Genomic DNA, 17,435 nt, shown 5'->3' with positions numbered 1-17,435 from the left:
TATATATATATATAATTTTGTTTTATTTATAACTAAAAAATATTATTTATAATCTACTTCGTTAATATATTTTAAGTTAGTTTATAGTTTTTAATGTTTGTCTATTTTATTTCAAATTTGGACTTGTAAAAATTGTAAATATTTTATTTGTGTTAAGATTCGAAGTTATAATTATATTGTTATAGTTTTTCAATTCGAAGTTAACAATTTACTTTGTAAATATTTTTTGTATTCAGTTTGCATCTATCCTTTAATCTTATTAGTTTAGCGTGATGAACGTTGATATTTCAAAAAAAAAATACTTTGTACTCATGTGAATTTGACAGTCTTTTCAAAAATTTCTATTCACTTAACATTTTTTGAGTTTATTTTATCACACACGTAAGTGAAAAAGTGCTTATCGCTTTTTCAAATGCGGTATAGTTGTAAAAAACCGAAAAATCAAAAAACCCGAAAGAACTAACTAAAATCAAAATCGAAAAAACCAACTTATATGGTTTGATTTGGTTTTTATATTTGATAAATCGACATAATTGATTTAGATTTTTTAAATAAAAAAATTAAATCGACCCGACCTATGTACACCTCTAATGGTAGTAGATCTTTCACAAGATCTATTCAATTTTTAAGCGTATCACAACATAAATAACTCATATATAAATAAGCTATATTGTATAATCTGTGATATTTTTCTATGACTTTTGACAAACTATATTGTATAGTTACGACATATTTTCTATGATTTTGCCTATTTTTTAGAAGTTGAAAAAAAATAAGTTCTCCTAAAAGATACTCCTAAATATATACAATTTGTTAAAAATTAGTCCAATGTTGATTGTGTTTGTTGAAAAATACATTTTAAATTAATTAGTTAAACATAAATATTGAAATATTTGAGTTATTACTAATAGAAACATGGAAGCTAAACTATCCCCTTTTTACAATTTCACATTTCAACTATTCATTTTTTTATTTACCTATCAAAATTTCATTCTTTTACTAAATTTATATCTCAATTATCACTCTAAAAACATACCTTGATGCTAGATTGACCTAAGCACCTATTATGAATTGAGAAGAAATATTTGATGATTGATTTATTAATATGTATGCTAATATAAAGAAAGGAGCGAAATATTAAAACACATTTAATTATCACTTATACAAATTTCTAATATGAACTATAATGATTGATTCATTAATTGAACTATCCATTATCGTCTTTTCTTAACGAAAGATGATAATAAAAAAACTAACTTTAAAAGGTTTGCAAAATATACTAATTTTTTTAAATTTTCGATCTCGATTAAGTTTGATTTCATATCAGAATACTTTTTAAGAAAGTCAACTTTGTACTTAACAAACTCAAATTCAAATTCATTTATCACTCCGTCACAATCCTTTCCGCAGCCCCTATTATTATACTCCCTCCGTTTAAAAAAGATTGGCTTAATTTGACTTGGAACTTTAAGAAAAGAAGAAAGACTTTTTAAACTTGTGGTTTAAAATTAAAGTTATGTCAAATTTATCAAAATATCTTAAATATGTCACGTAGAAAGTTAAAATTTGTTGTCAAAAAAAGAAAGAAAACATTCTTTTGAAACAAACTTAAAACGAAATGAATTTTTTTTTTTTTAAACGGAGAGAGTAATATTTGCTTATTCTTATACAGTCGACAAGAACAAACAGAGCCTTTCTCACCGGAAAACCTCAAATTTCATCCAAAAATGGCATATACTATCAAATTCAGACCCATAATTCCTTCAACAATAAAGTTCAATATCTTTTCTCGTCACTTCCAAACCATTTCCACTGCAAAAAGCACCACCATTTCTAGTAGTTGTAGTATTCATTACCCAGAATTACCAAATCAGTGGACGGGTCTGCACAATTGGAGACACAGTTCCCTTAACCATCACCGATTTTGGGGACCCAATGGACCTGATAATGTACCGCAATCCTCAAATTTGATTGAAGAATCAGCTTTATTGGATTCGATTTCGTCTGCTTCGTCACTTGCTGAAATGGGTGCTGCTGTTCTTTCTACCAGTGACCCTTTATTGAAATCCAAGCTTACCCATTTGGGTTATTGTAGGTGGCGTCAAGAAGGTCTCCCTATTGGGAATTTTGAACCCCCAGTTCGACCTGCTCGACCCTCCAAACCTCAACTGGTTTGTTTTTCTCCCTTTTCTTCCAAGTTCCCTTTTTCTTTTGTTTTGTTTTGTTTTTGTTTTTGTGGTTTCAGTTTACTAAATTTGCTTTTTATATCGGCATAATACATATACAAACACTCAAATTTGGTCTCAGCCGGCAAGTAAGTGCTCTAACTTTTATATGTCATGTCAGCTCCACGAGAAACAATGGGGATGAGTTGGAGTGTTTAGTTAGTAGTTGAGGTCAAGTTGAGGTGTCTCAGCTGGCAAGTAAGTGCTCTAACTTTTATATGTCACGTCAGCTCCACGAGAAACAATGGGGATGAGTTGGAGTGTTAGTTATTAGTTGAGGTCAAGTTGAGGTGTCTTAGGTGTGCATTTTCAAAGTTAGAGCGTTTACTTGACGGTTGAGGCAGTTGAGTGTCTTGTTTATGTAGTATGCACTTTATATTTGTTTTCTTAAGAGATGTATAGGCAAAGAGGTGAACTTTACTTTCATTGGTTGTTTTTTATAAGATGCTTAAACTTGAATAAATTGTTTTTGTTGAGTTTTGCTAGTCACTTTATCAAAAAGGCATAGGCAGATGTAGTTTCTTAGCAGTGAGTGGGTGTACCTATAGTCCTCGACTTAGACCTTTTGTATAGTTCTGAAATTTAGTAATGTATGTTGTTGCCAAAACCATACCTATTGTCACAAAGGACTAGTGATTTCTGTGATGTTCCGCGCTACATTTTAACTTATTTTTTAATCAGATAATTAGCAAATGAGGTAGATAAGACGAAAATAAGTTTAGGTGTGTAATTGAAAGTTTTGCCATAGTTTAGGTGCGTTTCTAATTCCACACTAATTGGACTCTTTATTCTAACATATACACATAATATACAATTACACATACTAAGTTCGCACCTATTGTCATGAAGGAGCAGTGACTTCAATGATAGTTTTGCCCCCACTTATTTAAACTCATACATCTGCCTCTGCCTATAGTTACTAGGTTTGATATAGCCTTATAGTGTAGGGTTCAAATTCCACTAGACATAAAAGTTGTGTGATTTCTACGCATTTGCCTTGACCTAAAATGAAATTCTCTTGGGGACCTGCAATTGCTGTGGATTCATGCAAACTTAGCGACAGATGGAACCCAATGTAAGAAAAAGACCGATATGTAGGTGATACATGTTAGTGTAGAATATATTTTAATCATGTTAGTACTTCATTGTAGCTTCTATGCTTTCTAGGAGTGGTTTTGCCTTTCAGAAATTTATACATTTAGAAAATATTGAAAATTTCTAACACTTATTATTTGTATGTTCATAACATTGGCATGAAATGAGTTTAAATGGAGTAACATAGTCAGGGAGGATTCATATGTGTGTGTAGCTTTTTAATTTTACCATTGACGTACATATGAGCTTCAAGACTTGAATGTTTAGTACAAACAGTTTATCTTCTCTTTCTCCTTAATTTTGATGAGGGAAATGAATATTTCAATTGTTTTTCCTTGTTTCCAATCCTAGATTTCACTATATTTATTTACACCTGCTTGCAATACATCTTTACAGATCTTAGCATTGAATGGGGTTCAACCAAAACCTAAGATGTTGGTGTTTTTATTATCTTGTGCTTCTGTTGCCAATTTGTAACTTTAGCTTATATGTTTATGATTCTTGAGTACAGGTTCCACCCAAGGAAATTCCATCTCCTAAACACTCGGGCTTATCTCTCAATGCATATATGCTTCATAATCTTGCTCATGTGGAGTTAAATGCTATTGACTTGGCATGGGATACTGTTGTCCGTTTCTCACCGTACAGTGACCTTTTGGGTGATGGGTTCTTTGCTGATTTTGCTCATGTGGCTGATGATGAGAGTCGTCATTTTGCATGGTGTTGCCAGAGATTATCTGAGCTTGGAGTCAGGTGATTAATTAATCGATTACCTTCTAAGTTTGGCATGAAAGTTTTTGTAGTTCATAAGATAGATGCTTATATCTATTTGCTTAATTAAACAGCTACGGTGACATGCCCGCTCATAATTTGCTTTGGAGAGAGTGTGAGAAATCTTCAAACAATGTTGCTGCACGGCTGGCTTCAATTCCACTTGTCCAGGTCCTCCACTTATTTTAGTAAGAATGATAAATCAACTGCTTTAACTTTTGGATATTATATATTGAGGATTGTTCAATTTACTCTGCTTGTTTGTTTTTGATTGCTTTAGATCTATCTTATAGCTATGTGATTGTGATATATCCAGGAGGTGTAACAATACTTGTAAAATTTTTTTTTAAAAAAAAAGAGGTCCATTTTCGTTTATTGTTCTTTCTACTGTTTATTGAATAATGATGTCCATTCCGATTAATTTGTTGTTGTGATTTCTCCCATATCTGTATCCCCCTTTTTCAACGGTTTGGCCGAGCAACATAGGATTGAATTACTTCTCAAGAGCTTCAGTATTTTCCTTTTGTAATAGTTTTCTGTTTTGCTTGAAGATGGATGTGTAGCATAGTGTTTGAATCTTTATGGAAATCATCAAAGGCAATTGTATAGCCACTTGTGTCACGGGATAGACTTGAGCAATGTCTTGTACTGCTTAATCTGCACCTAGGTGAGGCTAAATTTTGTCACTGAAAGGAGCTGTGGTCAAATCTCTGCATTCGTGTTTTATCGATTTTTAAGTGGATACATGTGCACATGTTCATAATATGGTGTAGGACTTCCATGAGACCATGGTAATTGTCTCATGTTATGTTCTCTTATCAGAAACTTCGATAAATGATTTAGCTAGAGGTTCAGTAGTGAAACTTGGCGAGTTCCTATCTGAAGTTCTCCCTATCATGTTTCCTCACTTCTTCTAAAAGAATTTCAAAGTACAACAATATCAGCTATGCCTTAATCTCGAACTAGTTTTGTCGGTTTATGAAATTTCCATTTCCATTCTGCTGTATGCCTGTATCTGGGCCCATTTTATAAAATGCTTTTTCACCAGAACGCCGGACTAAAAATTTGTTTATAGTTTGAGGGTTGGAGATGTGAATTGTGGTTTTTGGATGTGCTCGTTTTTTGCTATATTGGTGTTTTGCATTTTTTTTATGTTATGTGTATTCATGTGTTGTATTATTGCTATAGGAGGCAAGAGGTCTTGATGCTGGACCTCGGCTGGTGCAAAAACTGATTGGTTTTGGAGACCATAGGACTTCCAAAATTGTGGCTAAAATTGCTGATGAAGAAGTTGCACACGTGGCTGTGGGCGTCTTCTGGTTCGTTTCGGTTTGTGAGAAAATGGGACGCACACCTTGCACCACTTTCAGAGGTCCATTTTATTTTATCCGTTTTGTTAGGTGTAGCCACTCTCTAGCCTCTTTAGCGAATTCACCAATTCTTCTTGCAGATTTACTAGAGGAGTATAACGTGGAGGTAAAAGGACCATTCAACCATTTGGCTAGAAATGAAGCTGGTCTTCCACGGGAATGGTAAGTCACAATTATATAGATCACATTTGTTCACCGATTAAACTGAGAACACTGTATTTTTGGTAACCAGGTATGACCCTTCTTCAAGTGTAGAAGATAAGCAAAAGAAGTTATCTCAGGTATTCCGTCCTTGGACCTCAAGACCTGCAATGTAGAAAAGCTCCTACTTTTCTACACGATTTTTTCTCTCTTTACATCTGAGAACTGTGAGGATATGGAAAACGATGCAGGTTTATGATCGACTGGAATGCATAATTGCTATGGAAAAGGACAACTCAAGTCTAAATAGTCCACATCGATGATTCCTATATCGAGGAACTGATTGTACTTGAAAGAAATAATTACTGACAGCGGCAAATGCTCCTTCTAAAATTTCAACAAGCTGGTCTGCCAATTGTAAAAGGACTTGTTACCTCTTTGATCTCACAGGGCAACAACCTGAGCACGATTTGCTATCATCACTCTAACCTAGTCGCGTCGACTATCAAACAGAGCCTAGACTATTGATATTACAATCTTGAAGCTCTGATGTTTTGCAGACTAGATTGGCATTGGATTTGATCGATGGTAGCCTTTTCTCGTGACAGAACCTGGCGTAACGTCGAGCTCTTCAGCAGTGGCGGAGCCACATATAAGGTCCAGTTGAATCCCCTTCATCGAAAATTATACTGTACAAATAAGGTAAAACCAAATTTTCTTGCATGCATATAAATATTTGAATCCTCTTGATATATATAAATCTTAGTGTGCTAGTGTGTATACATTCTGGCATTTTCTAGAAAATCTTTAGCCGGCAGCCGTGCACTTGAGCCCAAGGATCTGTCGGAAACCACCTCTCTACTTACCCAAGGTAGGGGTAAGAGTACGTACATGTCTCTCTCCCCAGATTCCATTTGTGGGAAGACATTGGATATGTTGTTTTAGTTGTACTCGTAGTCGAGAGCTGATAGGGAGTTCAACTTAAGAGTTCATCCTAACTCACTAGCTCTGGCTTGAACCCTATTCACTTTTCAAGTGCAAATGAGTTATGGTAAAATGTTGAGCTCAAATTTATGAAGTTTGAATTTTGAATCAGTTTCTGCTAGTAGTCTTCTTATATAATCTATCTGCTCACTAGCTCTGGCTTGAAACCCTATTCACTTTATAAGTACAAAAGAGTTACGATAAAATGTTGAACTCAAACTCATAAAGATCGAATTTTGAATCTCATATATAATCTATATGCTTTATTAGAAGTGATTTTTTAATATATATTTTAAACAATTTTTAGGCGCCCATAAAAACAAAAATTCTTCTAAGCTAAACAAAAGAAAGCAAATTGAATTTGATCTTATTTTTGTCATTTTCCCTTTATATTCTAGGGAAAATAAGCAAATATCCCATAAAAGTAAAATAATTACAAATATTTACCCCCTTATATTCATATCCCACTAAATAATTACATTATATACCACATTTACTAATTTCGTTTAATTGATACTAATCAGTATCATATATACTATATTGGCATTACTAAGGCTGATAATTTTGCTGAATTAATACTAAATTAGTATATATATACTATATTTTTCTGATTTAGTATCAGTTAAGTGAAATTTTAATGATACCAATACAATATATGATATCAATTGAGTATCACCTAAGTGAAAATTATCACCCTTAATGAATGGGGATATGAACTGTAGTTATTTATGAAAGAATGGGTATTTTAGGAATCACTTTGGATTTGAATATGAACTTGTAATTATTTTAAATTTTATGGGTCATTTATGTAATTTTCCCTATTTAACATGTGAAACATTTAAATTGCCTTAAAAAAGGAAAACAAATGATCATCTGATCCTTCCTCGAACCACACACATGATGAGAGTGCACCGAGCTGTCATTATCTAAAGATTTTAAATTCGAGTTTTGAAAATAACATATAAACTAAGAAACTTTTGGATATATGGTATCCGAATCGTCTACAAAATATTGTTAGTCCTACATAGGTATTTTTAAATTTGAATTTTACATACGAATATTTTTGATAATTTCTTATAATTTAAATTAAATTAAACTTAAAAAAAATGTTTAAGCCAAATCGAATAACCACTTTTCACATAAAAGTAGTATGTGTATCAAAAAAAAAAAGTCTCAACCCAAAAAGAAAAGTGTTAAAGCTTGTCCTTCTTTTGGATGAAATGTGGGGTTCACACCTCACTTTCTTGCCATGCATGGCATCTTAAACTATCACCTTTTTTTTTTTTTTTTTACAAATTTACTATCTGAACTATTAAATAATTATATTTTTATTAAAATTAGTACTTTTTTTATTTTAAAAAGGACGTTCTAGTTTGACTTGAAATGAAGTATAAGAAAAGATTTTTTTTTTAAAAAAATTTTGTAGTTTTAAATTAAAGTTATGTCAAATATATTAAAATATTCTTTAATCTTATGATCTTAAACATGCCACGTAAAAATGAAAAGTTAAATTTAAAGTGTTACTAAAAAAAAGGTTATTCTTTTTGAAACAGACCATAAAGAAAATAAGATCATTTTTTTTAAACAGACTCAAATAATATTCGATGTTTCGTGATATCACTTTTATCTTTTTTTGGTATAAAAATGATGCGAAACGGTACTTCAGGCAAATTAATATTTTTAAAAAAAGTTATAAGAAAGATATAAAAATCAAAGACAGATGATATATAGATGTTTGCGTGTCCAATCTTCAATTTTTATATTCTTTCTATCATAATAATATAATAGTATCTAGCCTCTTAGGGCCCGTTTGGATGGGCTTAATAAAAGCAGCTTTAAAAAAGTGCTTTTGAAAGTGCTGAAACTTATTTTTAAAATAAGCAGTTATGTATTTGGATAAAAGTGCTGAAGTTGCTATGCTAAACGTGAAAAGGGAGAAATGGAAGAAAGAGATGTTAGGGTTATGTGGGTAATTTGGATATTGTATAAAAATATTAAGGGCAAAAAGATAAAAATATGGTCAACTTAAAACAGCTTATAAGCTTAAAAAAAAAAGCACCCTACCCCAGCTTTTAACTTTTGGCTTAAAATAAGTTTTTTTTAACTAAAATAAGTTATTTTGAGTCTTGCCAAATAGCTGAATAAGTCAAAAATCAGCTTTTAAGTCAGTTTGACCAGCTGAATAAGTCAAAAATCAGCTTTTAAGTCAGTTTGATCAGCTTTTAAGCTGAGCCAAACAGGCTCTTACTCACTTTTTACTAAAATATTAATAAAACCCAAAACCTCTTAATATTATAGAAAAAGAAAAGAAAAATCTTTTTCTTCTTCACAAATTAGAGAATTTTTCAAACTCAAAATTTGCAGAGTAATAATGTGCTGTGGAGATAGTGGTTGTAGGCCGTTGGCCTTTCTTCTAAGTCTCCCTTTTGCTCTCCTCTCTCTTCTCGTCTCTATCATCGGCGTTATCGTCTGGATCATCGGGTTCGTACTATTTGTTAAATTGTACTAATATATAATATGATTAAGCTTTTCGAATTTGTTTTTGATTTGAGGTTCTAGAATGTGGAATTATTGAATTTTTTTTCTTCTTCTGGAGTTATGTGTAGGTTGATATTGAGTTGCATATGTCCTTGTTGCCTTTGTGTAACTGTGTTGGTTGAATTGGCATTGGAGTTGATAAAAGCCCCAATTCATGTTATGGAGTGGTTCACTAATCAAATCCCTTGTTAACACACACTGTATTACTTTCCCTTTTTTTCATTTTTCATATCTTATATTATGTGATGATGATTCCAATAGATTATATTATTTTGTTGTTTGTTGTTTGATTGTTGTTTTGCTATCATCTTTGTATGTATGTAAAAATTCACAACATCTTGTTTTTATATATAAATAGTTTGTGTAATTCTTTTGATTAATTTCTAGTTTCTCACATCCTTCTATTGTACTGTATAATGTGTATTTGACTCTGTTTTTATCGTTATTGTACTGTATAATGTGTATTTGACTCTCTTTTTTTTATCGTTGTTCTTGATAAGAATAAAGTTTACGTATATTTGATTTTTTTATTGATGAACAAACTTAAGATGATCCAGCACAAAAAATAAGAGGATACTAGCTACTTCTATCTTTGCTAGAAATCACAAAAACAAGGTCCAGGGCCCTTAAAAATTAGCCCCTGAAAACGACAGCATGATGCACAAAGCATTCTACGTTCATAGAGAGTTTGAACTAAAAACACTTAAAGAGGCAAAAAACAAAGCTGTGCTCTAAATGCTCAAAATTTCTGTTGTGACTGATGATTATTTTTCTCCATGTCCACGTCCAGCAATAAGATCTGTAGCTGTCTTGCCTATTTCAACTATAGTTTCACCAATTGCTTTCAACAATCCTCCTCCCTGCTTCTGCATGTTTTCCTCTCCTCCTCCTGATTCAAATTCTTGAAAATCATCATTTCTAATGAATTCACTTCCAGTTTCTCCCTGCAAAGATTCATATCAGCCAATTTCTAATATAGTGATGCATATGCAAGAAATTTTTTTTTAATTACTCATGTTTTTACCTTGGAGTCATATGATCTTTTGGCTTCTAGTTCCCTCTCAGCTTCAGCTTTCTTCCTAGCTGCATACTCTGCTGCACTTACTTCAGTTGAAACCACATAGTCCTTTGCATCAGCCAACTTGTTCTCTGCATATCCGACAATGTTCATTCCAGTGCCAGCAACTGCATTCTTAGCGGCCACCGCCTTTTCCTCGGTGTACCCTGCAACATTAGAAGCAACACCAACCACAGCTTTTGTTGCCTCTGCAGCTTTCTCTGCTGTATAATGTGCAGCTCCCCAACCAGACACTGCAGCTTTGTCCTTCACAATCTCGGCTACTTCCCCTGCATATCCTAATACTCCTTTTCCTGTTTCTAATGTGATGTCTTTTGCTTCTACTGCTTTCTGCCCAACATAACCTGTTACATTCTTTGTTGATTGAACTGTTGTTTGTCCAGCACTTGAAAGGGTATCTGTAGTTGCAGCATAAGCTTGCTGACCCTTATCAAGAACTGTGTCCTTAGCCTTCTTTGCAGATTGAGCTGCATTTTGTCCAGCACTTGAAAGGGTGTCTTTAGTTGCAGCATAAGCTTGCTGACCCTTATCAAGAACCTTGTCCTTAGTCTTCTTTGCAGATTGCGCTGCAGTTTGTCCAGCACTTGAAAGGGTATTTGTAGTGGCACCATAAGCTTGCTGACCCTTATCAAGAACTGTGTCCTTAGCCTTCTTTGCAGATTGAGCTGCAGTTTGTCCAGCACTTGAAAGGGTATCTGTAGTGGCACCATAAGCTTGCTGACCCTTGTCAGCAACTGCGTCCTTAGCCTTCTTTGCAGATTGAGCTGCATTTTGTCCAGCAGTTGAAAGGGTATCTGTAGTAGCACCATAAGCTTGCTGACCCTTATCAAAAACTGTGTCATTAGCATAATCTTTGGCCTTCTTTGCAGATTGAGCTGCAGTTTGTCCAGCACTTGAGAGGGTATCTGTAGCAGCACCATAACCTTGCTGCCCCTTGTAAAGAACTGTGTCCTTAGCCTTTTTTGCTGATTCAGCTGCCGTTTTTCCTGTGCTTGAAAGGGTATCAGTAGTTGCATCATAAGCTTGCTGGCCCTTCACAAAAGCTGTGTCTTTAGCCTTCTTTGCTGATTGAGCTGCAGTCTGTCCTGTGTTTGAAAGGGCGTCTATAGTAGCAGCATAAGCTTGTTGACCCTTGTCAAGAACTGTGTTTTTAGACTTCTTTGCTGATTGAGCTGCTGTTTGTCCAGCACCTGAAAGGGTGTCTGTGGCAGCAGCATAAGTTTGATCACCCTTGTCAAGTGCTGCGTTTTTAGCATAATCTTTAGGTTGTCGTGCTGATTGAACTACATTTTGTCCATGACTTGCCAATTCTTTGACATTATCATTACCCTTGTGTCTCTGGCTATGTACTTCAAACTTGACACCTCCTGGTCTCTCTTCAAAAGAATGTTTATCAGAATCATTTGTGACATGAATTGCACCAGGACCACTTCCAACTTGTACTTTCACAGAAGTAGCAGCACCAGTGTCACTACCCCTTTTGGGGCCTCTTGTTTTCTTGATTTGGATTTGATGTTGCTCATCAAAAATGTTGTCATCTTTTCTTCTTACTTGTTCTGAAGCCATTGGTGTTGGTGGTAGTTACAAAAGTAGTAAACTTAGATAATTTTGGTTGATCTTTTTGATTTTGACTTTGGAAAGATTTTGTGTTGAAATGTGAGTGATGAAAGAGTGTAACAAAAGAGAAGCATAGAGGGTGTAAATTGTTGACAAGTGGTTCAATTAGTGGTGAGTGTTGAATTTTATGTAATGCCACATGGTGAGATATGGTGGATTTGAGAAAACTTCACTAGTCACCAATTACTTTACAAACGTGTCACTCACTGAATTTGTCTATGTAGCAACACTTTTACCCCCTCCATTTTATTTTACGCGACACTTTTTAAATTTTGAGATTTAAATAAATTTAATTTTAATTGTAAGTTTTCTTAGGTCTTTTAAAATTATGACTTATAATATTTTTTACATAATTTATAAATGTATAAATTTCGTTTCAAAAAACTTAAATTTCATATCCAAATTGGAACAGAGGAAAACATCTCTTTTTTGGTACACAACTTTTATCTTCTCTGTGTTTTTTGAGAGATCAAATTGTCACTTTGTTGAATTGGCCTATGTTCCAAGAAGCAGGTTTTGTCTTTTTGGTTTTTTGACTTCATTAATCATTATTAGTCACTCTGTTTTGTTTAATTATTGATCAGAATATAGGTACAAGTATCTTTTTAGATTAGAATTGAAATTTTAGAGATATATTTTCACTAAATTATGATTTTATAATTTTTTTTAAATTTTTCTTTTTTTTTTTTATAATTTTATACATTTTTTGACTGATGTGATATATTTAATGACTCTATATACTTGAGACACGTGAGAGATGTTTGAATGTTACGTAAATAAAAAAAGTATACAAATTACAAAAAAAAATGTATTCAAAAAGTAATAAAACCTTAATTTAGTTAAAATGTGTGCTTGAGATTTCGATCATAATTTAGAGCTTGTTGTGTTGTTGTATCCTATTATTTATCTTAAAAAACAATTTGGACTAAGGCAACTTTTCATGCCTATAGATCTTATACACATTTTACAATTCAAATATGAACCTTCTTATTTTGTCATTCAAATAAAAGTGAATCAAATTCCTAAACAACATACATCTTCCTAGTAAAATAGAATAATGATCATATATATACTAGAATAAATTACTTTTTGTGACGACTTTGTCACCACAAAACTCTACAAAGGAATACAAAGGACTTTTCGTGACGACTTGAATGCCACTTACAATAGTTTTATTGTTAGAAATTTATTCGCGACGACCCCTAAAGAATAACATTTCAATGCAAACTTTAGGGGTCACCACCAATAAGTTTCAGCGACTAGACTATTTCAGATCATTTTATTTTTCGTGGCAAAACTTTCAAAGTTGCCACGAAAAACCATACTTTTTGTGGCGACTAAAGGGTTGTTCCTGTCGCCGCGATTTCAACCAATAAGAATTGTATAAAGAAGTAGGTTCCAAGTATCAGGCAAACCAGGTAGACACCAATGGCTACAATCTGATCCATGTATATCACTATAATATCCTGGATGTCCATCTTTTCTATATTGTGAAAGAGTTGTAATATCCAATAAATAAACTTTGTTTTTAATGTTTTTGATTACTTTGTTGACCACATTTGCTTCTTTTGGTGTCCCTGCTGGATAATTTGTGCCAAAAAATGGTTGTGTTTGTCCTTTGCATGATTTTGATGGTTCATTCCAATCCTTGCCCCTGAAAATTTTCACCACATTTAGGACATTGTAGTTACATATTTGATCGCTCAATAAAAAATATTTAGAGTTACATAGTTAACATACATGCATTATAAATTTGAGAGGGATAGACATTTCAAGTTAATTAGACTTGCTTTTTAACAAAGTCATTATAGAACTAAAAAGAAGAGGATGATCACATAGATCGTCTTTCAAATTTGGCTTCATATGATATATATATATATAAACTCTAGACAATTGCTTACTTATAATGAGTGGGTGAAATTCCTTGAAAGAAGACTTTAGTTTTAGATGAGTCGATATTTTTATCGACCCATCTAGCCCAAGTGGTCATTCCTTTAGAAAAAGCAACCAAACGGTCCATATCTTTGACAATTTTGCCCCTATATTGGATGTAATCCCACCTGCAATATTTACACAATTAGAGGATATTAATTGGATGGATTAAATTAAACTCATGCAAATATTTTTACTATATTTACTTTTTTTTTATATAGTTTGAAATAATTATATTTTATTTTGTCGTTTAGTAATTTTATATCAAATTTCAATCAAACACATGTCAATGATATTAAATACATAATTTATACATGTATGTGAGATACCAGATATGAGCAAGATATGAGAGCGAGAGCGAGATGGGGACTCGAGACTAGAGAGCTTAATGGGAGGAAGGTGAGAGAGGTAAACGTGATTTGTCTACGTATCTCGGGCACGTGTGAATCACACTAGTACACACCATAGACGTATATTGATGTAATTCACGTATATATAAGGTATTAGATAGGCGAGCGAGATAATAGAGTGACGAGCGAGATGAGAGTGAGGCATGTGAGATTTATCTATGTATTCTAGATACATGTGAATCCATTTGGATACAATATATTTAGAATAAATTACACTCAATCTTGACGAGATATATACATTTTTCTAAATACACCAAAATCAGATAAAATTTATAATATATATCTAAATAATTAACTCTTAAACTAATACTTACGGTTGAGAGCTTCCAGTGTGAGTCCACCAATGCCATGAATTGAATATCAATACATCCATTCCCATCCAAGCCTTGCCATCAGTAATAGAATCCAACTTCAAAACAGTGCCAATTTTTTCTTTGACCATGTCCACCAAGTATGGAGTACGATACATTGACAATCTAACTCCATAGTCCTATACACATTTTGACTGCTCGATTAAAAATATTTATAATCGTTCAACTTAAAATACGTATATTATACACTAATTATACATGTGTTATATTTACCAACTTTTTTATGACTATTCAATTTAACTCCTTAAACGGAGTAATATATTTATGCATTTCGCAATGTTGTGTGTGCAAACAAAGACACATTAGCTATAATTCACTTAATTATGGTTCGTGGCTATAAGTTAGAAGGAGGAGAGAGATTAACGAGATTAGAGAGAGAAGAGAAAGACCAGCGAGATACGAAAGAGAGGAGAAAGACATAAGTGATTTGTATATCATAATAAATAATAAATTCATAGATATATAGTTGAGGGATTTAAAGTGTTATCTTTTCCCTTCAATTTATGAAATGACAAGCATGTGTTGCCAAATATATATAGTTAACAAAAAGTTGAACTAAAAAGACAAATAAATAAAAACAATTTTGCATGTGCATAGAATTGAATTTTAACTCACCAAGAATGCAATTTCAGCAATTCCATTTTTCTTTGTGAGTGAAGTTTTAGCATTTGGCAATGAAGAGTGAATCATGCAACCCAATGACTCCCACATATTCAAACTTAATGAGTCACCCACAAACATTATATTCTTCCCCTTGTATTTTTCCAAGAAAACCAAACCATTGAACCTACAAAATATTTAATAATCAGTTTAAGTTTTAAACACTGACGATATAAAATAAACTTCATCAATAATGACTAATAAAGATAGAATAAAGATTTTATTCATATGAATTTCGAATTCTAAAAAACAATCTTAATTAGATTCAAAATTTATTTTTTATATGTATTTAATAATTTTTGTTATACAAGAATTTGTGCAAGGGAATATTATATATTATATGCTCCATTACCAAGAATTTGTGCAAGGGAATTCAAATAAAATGCTAGAATTTAACACTTAATACTTGTACCTATCATTTTTACAAATTTGAGACCCCTTTTTTCCTTCACACTAGAATCATTTATTATATCAAATGAATTAATCAATTTATACTATATTATAATAAAATAAAGGTAAGGTGTACGCATATTCTGTCCTCTTCAACCCTTACTTATAGAATCACACCTCTAACTATCAATATTACAACAATAAGTCCAGTATAGTTTCATAAGCAGGATCAGGAGAGCCTCGTCAAGAGAAAACAGAATATAAGTAAACCTTATTCCTATCTCATTAAAATAAAAAAAAGTTCTTTTACAAAAGAAAAATCTCGACTCGAGTAAAACAAATGTAAAATGCAAAAAGAGGAAAAAAGAGGAAGTAGTACTCTACCTTGGGAGGTTGCAAGAGGAAGGTTGCCATCTATATTTGAGGTACAAATTATCAGGCCTCTTGTACTTCTGGCAATTAAATTCATTATCAATAAATGGACATTTTGAGAAATCATACATAGGATATGAAGAATCAAAAACCCATTTTCCAACAAAAATATTGCACCCAATATTGCTAATTGCATCTATAGAATAATTATTAGTAGCATTCACATAATTATTTATTCTTACAAAAAATATCAAGAATAGAGAGAGTAACAAAAATCCCATCTTAAAAAGATAGCAATTTGTATAATTTGTGAAGTGGGAAGAATAGGATGATGTACTATATATATAATATATAGTATGAATATAATAAATTAAAGTGATGTTTGCAAGAATTTTGAATTTTTTTTTATGTGAGATGTGGGGGCATCATGGGGTTGTTTTATTTAAAAAATTGAAACAACACATGATTGATTATTTTTTCTCATGGATTTTATTTTGGAGGTAGTTTGATCCCAAAACTTTTTGCCATCTAGGATGTTTCATGGAAAAAGAAAATTAATATTTATATTAATATATTTTGTGATTTTTCTCTGACTATCATGTGAATGCAAAATTCTTTGTATATCGAGTTATATTTTCATAATATTTTAATTTTATTTTATAGAAAGATTTAAAATTCAGAAACTATTGATCTCGTTAGTATGAATTTATATTGTGTAAGGTCTATTAAAGTAGGAGGCATTTTCCATCAAAAAACATTTCTCATATTTCAGCTTATGATCTCGAGATCTTAATTTTGTTAAAGTTAGAGAGATCTCATCCATTCTATTATATTCCAACGTGGTGTAGTTCTTCACTATTTCTAATTAGTTACTTCTTTCGTATTATTTTATATAACGTGTGACGTCATATTTATCCCTATCATATTTTTTGATATACTTACTATTATTAGTTAGCTACTCGTATTGTTCATCAATTATTTATATGGTAATTTTTAATTGGCAACGAACTTTTTTTTATAATTTTGAAATATCTTAAAATTTATAATTTTAAATAAGTCGTAAATATTTATACTACCATTATGAAATGTTGGGGTGGGAAGCATAGGGAAACAATAATGTTTGTAAGAATTATATTATTATAAATGAAATGTTGGGGCAACATGGAGTTATTTTATTTGCAATAAATTCGAACTAAACATGCTGATTATATTAATTTTTTTTTAATTTAAAAATGGAGGAAACTAAGCACTTTTCTTTTTTTATGAAAAAAAGTTATTTTCACATGGATTTTCTTTTGGATTTTAGTTGGTCCCCAAAACTAGTTTCACCATAGAATGTTTCAAAAAGGAAAAAGAGTTGCAATTTTTTTTTTATTTTGTAAAATAACAATTTAATATTCAAAATCATGAATTAGTACATTCTTATGTTAGAGGTTCGAATCCACTTCTTAAGTCAGCAAAAGATTCAAATCGTAATTGAA

The 17,435-nt window shown here is 32.0% G+C and overlaps 4 protein-coding genes across 5 annotated transcripts; 2 read left to right on the top strand and 2 right to left on the bottom strand.

The window, feature by feature from the left end:
- The first annotated feature begins 1,659 nt into the window (after positions 1 to 1,659).
- LOC107032265 (uncharacterized protein HI_0077) lies at positions 1,660 to 6,697 on the top strand. 2 transcript variants are annotated; one of them, XR_001458341.2, is made up of 8 exons: positions 1,660 to 2,171; positions 3,832 to 4,073; positions 4,166 to 4,262; positions 5,280 to 5,463; positions 5,542 to 5,623; positions 5,694 to 5,742; positions 5,854 to 6,304; positions 6,403 to 6,697. XR_001458341.2 is itself a non-coding variant. In XM_015233847.2 (7 exons), exons 1-7 carry the CDS (start codon positions 1,728 to 1,730, stop codon positions 5,923 to 5,925), a joined length of 1,170 nt encoding a protein of 389 aa, XP_015089333.1. In that variant the 5' UTR covers positions 1,660 to 1,727; the 3' UTR covers positions 5,926 to 6,697. The 2 variants fall into 2 exon arrangements, 1 of the variants encoding a protein (XP_015089333.1); XM_015233847.2 differs by having other exon boundaries at positions 5,854 to 6,697.
- Positions 6,698 to 8,878: 2,181 nt separating this feature from the next.
- Positions 8,879 to 9,504, top strand: LOC107032477. Its single transcript, XM_015234081.2, has 2 exons — positions 8,879 to 9,067; positions 9,193 to 9,504. The coding sequence occupies exons 1-2, from the start codon at positions 8,958 to 8,960 to the stop codon at positions 9,314 to 9,316; spliced, it is 234 nt and encodes a 77-aa protein (XP_015089567.1). The 5' UTR covers positions 8,879 to 8,957; the 3' UTR covers positions 9,317 to 9,504.
- A 127-nt stretch (positions 9,505 to 9,631) lies between these two features.
- Positions 9,632 to 11,820, bottom strand: LOC107032478 (seed biotin-containing protein SBP65-like). Its single transcript, XM_015234082.2, has 2 exons — positions 10,149 to 11,820; positions 9,632 to 10,068 (listed from the first exon to the last, which is right to left on the bottom strand). Exons 1-2 carry the CDS (start codon positions 11,766 to 11,768, stop codon positions 9,889 to 9,891), a joined length of 1,800 nt encoding a protein of 599 aa, XP_015089568.1. The 5' UTR covers positions 11,769 to 11,820; the 3' UTR covers positions 9,632 to 9,888.
- Positions 11,821 to 12,738: 918 nt separating this feature from the next.
- Positions 12,739 to 16,262, bottom strand: LOC107001843 (protein trichome birefringence-like 39). Its single transcript, XM_015199802.2, has 5 exons — positions 15,967 to 16,262; positions 15,148 to 15,319; positions 14,476 to 14,651; positions 13,721 to 13,879; positions 12,739 to 13,473 (listed from the first exon to the last, which is right to left on the bottom strand). The coding sequence occupies exons 1-5, from the start codon at positions 16,233 to 16,235 to the stop codon at positions 13,185 to 13,187; spliced, it is 1,065 nt and encodes a 354-aa protein (XP_015055288.1). The 5' UTR covers positions 16,236 to 16,262; the 3' UTR covers positions 12,739 to 13,184.
- Positions 16,263 to 17,435: the final 1,173 nt, after the last annotated feature.

The sequence above is a fragment of the Solanum pennellii genome, chromosome 10 (assembly GCF_001406875.1).
Source record: "Solanum pennellii chromosome 10, SPENNV200".
In the NCBI taxonomy this organism is placed as follows: domain Eukaryota; kingdom Viridiplantae; phylum Streptophyta; class Magnoliopsida; order Solanales; family Solanaceae; genus Solanum; species Solanum pennellii.
Note: the sequence above shows the minus strand (reverse complement) of the source record. Positions and strands in the feature narration are given on the sequence as shown.

Excerpts from the sequence above, each read along its gene's own strand:
- LOC107032478 (XM_015234082.2), bottom strand. The coding sequence starts at position 11,768 with ATGGCTTCAGAACAAGTAAGAAGAAAAGATGACAACATTTTTGATGAG. Across the intron at positions 10,069-10,148 it reads AAAGATCATATGACTCCAAG|GGAGAAACTGGAAGTGAATT; the intron begins GTAAAAACATGA and ends GAATCTTTGCAG.
- LOC107032265 (XM_015233847.2), top strand. The coding sequence starts at position 1,728 with ATGGCATATACTATCAAATTCAGACCCATAATTCCTTCAACAATAAAG. Across the intron at positions 4,074-4,165 it reads TTATCTGAGCTTGGAGTCAG|CTACGGTGACATGCCCGCTC; the intron begins GTGATTAATTAA and ends TTAATTAAACAG. Across the intron at positions 4,263-5,279 it reads CTTCAATTCCACTTGTCCAG|GAGGCAAGAGGTCTTGATGC; the intron begins GTCCTCCACTTA and ends TTATTGCTATAG.
- LOC107001843 (XM_015199802.2), bottom strand. The coding sequence starts at position 16,235 with ATGGGATTTTTGTTACTCTCTCTATTCTTGATATTTTTTGTAAGAATA. Across the intron at positions 14,652-15,147 it reads TTGCTGAAATTGCATTCTTG|GACTATGGAGTTAGATTGTC; the intron begins GTGAGTTAAAAT and ends AAATGTGTATAG. Across the intron at positions 13,474-13,720 it reads ATTTCACCCACTCATTATAA|GGGCAAGGATTGGAATGAAC; the intron begins GTAAGCAATTGT and ends GAAAATTTTCAG.
- LOC107032477 (XM_015234081.2), top strand. The coding sequence starts at position 8,958 with ATGTGCTGTGGAGATAGTGGTTGTAGGCCGTTGGCCTTTCTTCTAAGT. Across the intron at positions 9,068-9,192 it reads GTTATCGTCTGGATCATCGG|GTTGATATTGAGTTGCATAT; the intron begins GTTCGTACTATT and ends AGTTATGTGTAG.